Source organism: Galeopterus variegatus, unplaced genomic scaffold (genome assembly GCF_000696425.1).
Source record: "Galeopterus variegatus unplaced genomic scaffold, G_variegatus-3.0.2 Scaffold228, whole genome shotgun sequence".
Lineage (NCBI taxonomy): Eukaryota > Metazoa > Chordata > Mammalia > Dermoptera > Cynocephalidae > Galeopterus > Galeopterus variegatus.
The window spans coordinates 345196-353133 of record NW_007726339.1 but is presented as its reverse complement, the minus strand read 5'-3'; the positions used below and the strand labels follow the sequence as shown (position 1 = coordinate 353133).

General features: G+C 47.4%; 1 protein-coding gene across 3 annotated transcripts in view; it reads left to right on the top strand.

Annotated features, from left to right (window-relative positions):
* The window catches only part of CHFR (checkpoint with forkhead and ring finger domains, E3 ubiquitin protein ligase), a 35498-nt gene extending 28372 nt beyond the window's left edge, over positions 1 to 7126 (top strand). For 2 of the 3 annotated variants that reach the window (XM_008566177.1, XM_008566178.1), the window contains one exon: positions 174 to 2978. In XM_008566177.1, coding sequence (XP_008564399.1) covers positions 174 to 216 — 43 coding nt within the window. In that variant the 3' untranslated portion in view covers positions 217 to 2978. Of the gene's footprint in view, positions 1 to 173; positions 2979 to 4651; positions 4763 to 6272 lie in introns of those variants that run through there. The other variant, XR_550056.1, reaches the window with a different exon arrangement.
* Positions 7127 to 7938: the final 812 nt, after the last annotated feature.

Genomic DNA, 7938 nt, shown 5'->3' with positions numbered 1-7938 from the left:
TATATATATGTATATATATATATATATATATAATGTCGTAAGTTCTCGTGTGTGTGTGCGCACATGCAAAATTTATTTCTCATGTAGTTCTTCAAGTATGTGTTTTCAAAATTAGCTTATTTAAATACTTTTCTGATGCCCTCTTGTGTAATTTGACCATTTTCTCCCTGCAGGAAATTCAATCATATCTGTGAACAGACGAGGTTCAAGAACTAAGCCTCAGGGAGGCACCAAGATAGCTGCAGAATCCTGGTGGCAGTGACAGTGCGTTTGAAAAATACCTAATGCAAACACTTGAAGGGCATTTTTACAGTTTCCCTGTGGGACGTTGGGGGTCTCTGGTCAGTACTCTGGTGTGACTTTTCTTTTGTGGAGCTTTACCCTCTAAGTGAGACCCTCCCAAGTGGCCTGGGAGGCCCTGGGTGGCTACAGCCTGTCTGGTGAGTGCCAGGCAGGAACATGCAGTGGCGGGAGCAACGGACACTGAAGTTCTTTCTGCCAGACAGACTGTCATTCCCTCCTGCTGAGATGGTGACAGTGCAGTTTTGCTCTTTTTGTACCTTTTCCAGAACTAATGGTTAAAACAGAAATCTCTTTTCAGGAAAAGTTTCATGGGAGAAAGGAGAAAGTTTATAAGAAACATTCTATTTTAAGGAAAAGGGAGCATAAGTTTACAGCCTACAAGATGTACAGAATATTCTGCTGTTGGGAAACCCACAGCGTTTTATATATTTTTTATTTTAATAGGTTTGGTGCTTATCTTCTAATAAGATTTAAATATCACAAACTGTAGCACAAATAATATAATTTGTAATTTACAATTTCACTAAAATGGGGAATAGTATGGTATTTGAAAGAATAAGCATATATTCCTGTTTATTAAAGAAAAAAAAAATCATCAAATGTCCCAAACTCCTAACCCTAGACATGGGTCATTTAGCAGATCCTGGCTAACGTGTGTGTGTTGGGTTGCCATTGTCCCTAGCACAGGGCTGGCGAGAGCCCTGGCTATACAGCAGGGACAAGGCCCAGGACACACTGCTCCCTCGTGCTGGCCCAACTGCAGCCAAAAGCCCTCCTCATCCCTCTGGAGCAGCAACTCCCACTGGATCCTGCAGAGCTCAAGAAGGAGCCCTTTTCTCCCACATTAGGTTTGCCATGTCATCTGGAATAATACTTGAAATTTTGGTTTTTGTAAAAAAAAAAAAAAAAAAATTTATCTTTCATTGAAATCACCTGTTTTGTTTGTTTGCAAACTGGTAACCTTTTTCCTTCTCAGGAATATGATTTTCAGCTGTTGTCTTGCTTCTGACACATGCTGAAAAGCAGCACTCTGTGGGAGGAAGTCCTCTCTTTTACATTCTAATAAACAAGTCCAGTTTGTTTCTCTGCTGTCTTGCTGGGCTCTGGTGTGGCTCCACCACACGTTTCCCTGCACAATGGAGAGCAGTTCCCTGCACATTTACTACTGTACTGTGAGTCATACGTACTTTATTGGGCTGGCCAGTTAGCTCAGTTGGCTAAAACATGCTGCTGATAACACCAAGGTCAAGGGTTCCATCCTTGTACCAGCCAGCTGCCAAAAAAAAAAATCACTTTATTCCCTCCTAGTCGATCTGGCAATTCCATCAGCAGATAAGCCATGTGGAGTGAGTGGACTCTGGAGCCACATAGGCCCTGGGGCTGGGGCCTGAAGTTTGAGCTTCCAGTGAAAACAGGCCAGTTTCATTTGCTGACCCTGTCCAGTGTTGAAGCTTTGTCTTCAGCCAAGCACTAGATGAAGCCATGGGGCAGAGATCCCGGCTTGTGCAGGAGCAAGACCCTGCAGGGAGCTCCATTGCTTATGCAAATGTGTGAGGGGAGCTCCCATGCTGGTGCGAGGAGGCCCTGAGGGAAGCAGCCACCTTCTCTGAGCATGAGACCCAGCATGCGCTCCCCAGGCTAATGAATGAGCTGGGGCCACTCTGTGTCTGTGCCTTGAAGAGATCAGCCAATCTCTCATGTGCTCTTTCTCCCTCTCTCCACAAAGTAAAAATAAGAATGCAGGCCCTGTAAAGGACACAACACCTTTTTTACGCCTAAGTGTAGATAGAACCTGCAACTTTCCTCAGGTTTCACTTGGCTGTCCCTGAAGGGGCAGGCAGCACATAGAGCTCATGGGGCTCTGAGTGCCTTCGGGAATCACTAAGCTGTCACACTTCTTTGAAGAAACCTGATGCCTGGTCCAGGGAAGGGGCTGATGAGACTCCACTAGTTGGTGAACTCCAGTTCCCCGGTTCCGACAAGTGTAAGATGGTTGGAACATCTTGTGTGAGGCTCTAATCTGAGGGATAGGACCTTGGGCCTAGGGCACCATTCACTAGGAGTGGTGATGAGCTGTCTGTTTTACAGAGGCAGGTGGGTGTGAACTTGTAATGTTTTTATGATTTTCTGTGCTTCCTGTTCCTCAAGACCCTCCTACCCCACCCGAATAAACCATCAACCCACAGTTGTCTTGGAGCCCTGCTGTCTGTGTGGGGTGGGGTGCCAGCTTGCTCACAGGCTGGCCCTGTGGGGCAGCCTGGCAGCAGCTGTACACTCCCACGAGCTTCCATCCAGCTCCTTGAGCCCATCCCAGGACGGACCAGAGCCAGTCTGCAGCTACCCACTGACCACCTACAGAATCGCTCGACTTGTGTCTCCTCCTATCCTCCTGGTGCAGGATGGGCATCTTGTCCTCCCGGTGACCCCCGTCAAAAGCCGGGGTTAACCCTCCCCTCCCCCATCAGCTTTGATGTGTTGTTAGAGTGAGCCCTTCTTGGCCTGGAGGGCTCCCAGCTCCAAGCAGGCGGGGGAGGGGGTTCTCAGGGGTCCAAGTTGGGCCAGCCTCTGTCCGGGCTCCTGATTGCAACCAAGAATGCCAAACAGATTGATTCAGACAAGGACAAGGGATTTGGACCAACTGTCTTACTGTGGCCAAATAAAAAGTCCGTTTGAAATAGGTTTTAAGTCATCTTAATTGCCTCTGTGCTTGCTGGATCAGAACAGTAAGCCCTGGATCTGCGAGAGGCAGGAATCCAGCAGGCTGCTCTGGGCATTGCGATGGTTTTTGCCCCCAGGGATGTGGCCAAACCAGAGAGGCAGCTGAGTCTGGAATGGGCTTCTGCCTGCTGGGGGAATCTGGGGACAGCCCACCCCCTTAATTTGGGCTGGCAGCCCAGGAGAGTGATGAGCATGGCTGGCCGCCTAGCAGCCTACAACCAGGTTCAGCAGAGAGGCCCAGAAATTGCTGCTAGGGCCACCAGGTCACCAGGAGCTCAGTAGAAAGAAACTAAACTCTTGTGAGAAAGAAATCAAAAAGAGGGACTTACTGGATTTAGAAAGCCCAGAGAACTTCAAGTGTGGCTTGATGCAGGATCCTGAACAGTGTCCCTGGGACCATTCCCTCCCTCTGCTCTCTCCACATTGGCTCCAGTTTTGGCATGCACAGTAGGTATTGCTCCCTCAGGTGCTGCTGTGGCTGTATAGAGAAGACCACAGGTAGGTCTCACCTACCTGAGGACAGAGGCCCACACAGAGTGGCCCTGTCCGTTGGGTCCACCAGCCGAGCCCAGTGTCTACACAAAGCCTCTTCCTGAGAGCCCGTTGTTAGTTGTCAGAAATGTTGAGAGCCATAACTGTTAAACACAGCCATTACTATAAAAATCATGGGAACTTAGAGTTAAATAAATTAAAAACAAAGGTGGTGAGTGCTTGGGACTCAGGTTTACTGCAACCGAAGGCGACCTAAGCGCTTGCAGGGGTGTGGTGGATGGCATGACAGTGCAGGAGGTTGTGCTGTCCAGCCTCACGTTCATGGGCCTTGAGCTATAAGGTTAAAACTGGCCCCAGTAAGAGTGTTTATACCATGGACATTGGTAAATGCTGCAAATCAGGGTCATTTTGTTTTTGTTTTTTCCTGAAGATTGTTAGACTCAGCACAGGCTGCACCCAGGCAACCACTACAATTGTGAGAAATGATAGTTGTTTTAAGTGACTACATTTTGGGTTGGTTGGTTATGTAGCAATGAATGACAATATCATGGCCCATGAAGGCCTGGCAGTGACTCCTGCCACCTCCCCCAAAAGACCTCCTCTGCTCCCTTCCTTGCCCCTCCCCAATAACGGGTCTGTGCTGCTTCTCTAGCAGCCCACGCCCACCCCACACCCAGACCCTGCCTGTGCCAGCTGCTCCTGTGCTGCTTGCGTCATTCAGTCTCAGCTCAGACTCACCCCTTAGGGGGCCTTCTGCTATCCCCCACCCCAACCAGTCATCCTGTCATAGCCTGTTTTTTCTTTCTTCCTAGCACCTATCATCAGAAAGTAAATACCTATTTACTATTTGCCTCCCCACTCAAAAAATCTAGAGCAGAGATCTTGCCTGTTTTGTTACTGTTATACACTCAGCCACAATGTCTGAGCCTGGGGAAGCATCTAATGATCGCTGGTTGACCATCTGGCAAGTGGTCGGATGAACAGGTGAATGCCCCAGCATCACTGAGTCTTCGCCAAGGCCCAGCTTAGACATCACTGTGACTTGAAATCTTCCCTGAGGCACAGATGACTGAACCTTCCTCTGTGTCTCTGTCAAGACTAATGCTCTCATTTTTTACATGTTTATCTCCTTCCCAAGATGGTGAGCCTGGACTGCATCTTTATCTTTTTGTCACCCATGCCTGACACAGAGTAGACGTCAGTAGTACACGTCTGTCAAGAGGATGAATGTGGGGAAGACGTGCTGGAGGTTAGTAGACCAGCAGTCAACCATCCAGGTGCGCTGTGAGCCTGGCATCTGTGAGGATCGCCTCTCCTGGTGGTAGCCCAGGCCGCCATGACAAAGAGCACAGACCAGGGTGCTTAAACAACAGGAGTTTATTTCCTCACAGTTCTGAAGGCTGGAAGTTTGAGAACAAGTGTTGCAGGGCTGGTTCCTCTGAGGCCCCTTCTCTGGCTTGTAGAGGCTAACTCTCCCTGTGTCCTCATCTCCCCTTCTTGTGAGGACACCAGTCTTATTGGGTTAGAGCCCACCCTAATGACCTTGTTTTAACTTAATTACTTCTTTAAAGACTCTGTTTCCCAATACAGTCACCTTCTGAAGTCTTCGGCGCTGGGACTTCAACATGTCTTAACACTTCGTTATAGTCAAACATCAAACACCACAGCATTTTATAAAAATTGGGTGGTTTTGTTTTCTGGTTTTTGGTTTTTGTTGTTTGGCAAATCCCACATAGTACATACTGTTAAGACCCTGTGGTGGGACAGAGACATTATTTGGTGTCTCGTCCATGTCCTCGTCTCTGAAACCTGTGAACACATTACCTTACATGGTAAAAGGGACTCTGCAGATGTGATGAAATTAAGGATCTTGAGATGAGGAGAGGATCCTGGGTTATTTTGTGGGCCCTGCATGCAATCATGAGCATCCTTGTAAGAGAGAGACCAGAGATTGAAGGCAGAATGAGGAGACTAGGTGACAGAGCCAGGGGTGGAGCCAAAAAAAAAAATGGTCCTCCCCTGGATCCTTCAGGAAGAACCAGCCCTGCCTACAACTTAGTTTTGGACATCTGACCTCCAGAGCTGGAAGATGATAAGTTCTTGTTTTGAGCCACTGAGTTTGTGGTAACTTGTCACAGCAGCCACAGGAAGCTCATACACACGGTTCCTCTGAGGCTTTGCAGAGGGGTGGAATATTCTCCGCTCACCCCAGAGCTCTCATCCATTCACGAATGGGACATGCTTCTAACGTCTCAGATTTGCCTTTCTAACATCTCAGATTTGCATTGGCAGAAGAGAACTGTCCACCATTCCAGGAAATGTCATGACCTGTCAGCAGCTTGTGCCAAAACCCAGGGGTTGTCTCTGATCTTTCTCCTGCCCTAGTGTCACTGCCCTCCCCACACCAGCAAGCCTGTGGGCCCCACTCCCGAGCCATGGCCTCCGCCCACCCACTTTGCTCTGGCTCTACGGCCTCTGCCCTTGCCTGAGCCACAGTCTCTGATGCTGCCCCTGCCATCCACATCCACACAGCGCCCACCCCCTGCTCGCCTTCCAGGGGCTTCCCACTGCTCTGATGGGCCTGCGTGGCGGCCCCTCCCCTCATGCAAGTTCAGCTCAAATATCGCTTCTTCTAAGGAACGTTTGAGAGCACACCATGTATTCTCCTTGCTGTTCTCTCCCCTGCGCACTGGCCCCACAGTTGCCCACATGACTCATTTTCTGTTTTGCCTGAGTGACTCGTTTTCTGTTTTGTTCAGGTGTTGGCTCAAATTCATCTGAGAGGTCCTCCCTAAACCATCTACTGAAAATAGCGGCATGCCTCCCTACCCTTCACCTGGCCTCTTAACTCATCATGTCCTGTCATGTATTTCTGTGTTTACTGACTGGTATTCATTAGAGTGTAAGCTCCATGAGAGCAGGGAATTGTCCAGCCTCCAGCGTAGTGCTTGGCGTACAGTAGGCCACAGTAAGGATTGAATGAGTGAGTGATGACCCAACTTACACAGTAGCCCCTCCCATGCTAACACACTGCCAGCTTTGTTTTCTGTATATTAGTTACCACTCTGAAGATCTGGTCTTACACACACACAAAGCTGAACCACAGCAGGGACCTTACCAGTGCTGTTGCCCCACCTAACATGCATGCAGACCAGTACTGAGCTCACTTAAGGCACCCAAATGTGTCCATCAATTGATGAATGGATAAACAAAATGTGGTGTATCCAGACGATGAAACATTATGCTGCAATGAAAATGAATAAAGCACTGAAATGTTGCAGTGTGGAGGAACCTCAAAAACACTGTGCTAAGTGACAGAGAAGGCAGTCACAAAAGGCCACAGACTGATCCTAGTTATATGAAATATCCAGAATAAGCAAATATGTAGAGATAGAAAGCAGATTAGTGGTTGCCAGGTCCTGGGAGGAGGGGTAATAAGTGGCTGCTTGTGGACGAGGGATCCTTTTGAGGTAATGGAAGTGTTCTCAAACTGATTGTAGTGATGGGTGAACAGCTCTGCAAATTTACTAAAATAACCATTGAGTAGTACACATAAAATGGGCAGACTTTATGGTATGTAAATTGTACTTTAATAAAGCAGTTAAAAAGTTTAGTCTTTTTTCCATGTGCCTGTGCCACCAATTTAATATATAAATAGGTTTATTTGTTTCTGTTTGTATTTAAATTCAGTGTTTGTCACACTTTACTTGCTAATTAATATTTCCCCCCAATTTCCCCCATTGGTTGTATTTTACATGGAAAACTGACATTGGTCTAAAGTGTGTGCATACTTGTGTGTCATTTTGTCACATGTAACCATCTTGGCAATCAGGATGCAGAACAGTCCCATCATCACAAAAATCTACCCTGTGCTACCCCTTTTTAGTCATCCCCACCTCACCATTCCCAACCCGTGGCAACCACTAATATATTTTCCATCTCTATAATCTTGTCATTTCATGAATGTTATACAAATGGAATTATATAATGCAGTATAGATCTTTTGAAGTTCTCCTCCTTGGTGTAATGCCCTTGAGATTCTTCCACTTTGTTGTGTTTATTAATAGCTAGCTCCCTGTTATTGCTGAGTTGTATTCCATGGTGTGGTGGAATCCATCCACCCATCATAGGACATGTTGTTTCCGGTTTGGGGCTATTAACAAACAAAGCTACTAGAAAAAATAATGTATAGGTTTTTTTTTTTTTTTTTTTTTTTTTTTTCCTTTTTGAGACCAGCCGCACCACGCTCAGCCAGTGAGCGCTGTGAGCACACCGGTCATCCCTATATAGGATCCGAACCCGCGGCGGGACTCCCAGCGCCTCACTCTCCTGAGTGCGCCACGGGCTCAGCCCAATGTATAGGTTTTTGTGTGGACATAAGTTTACTTCTTTGAGGTAAATGTCTAGGAGTATAGTTGCTGGGTT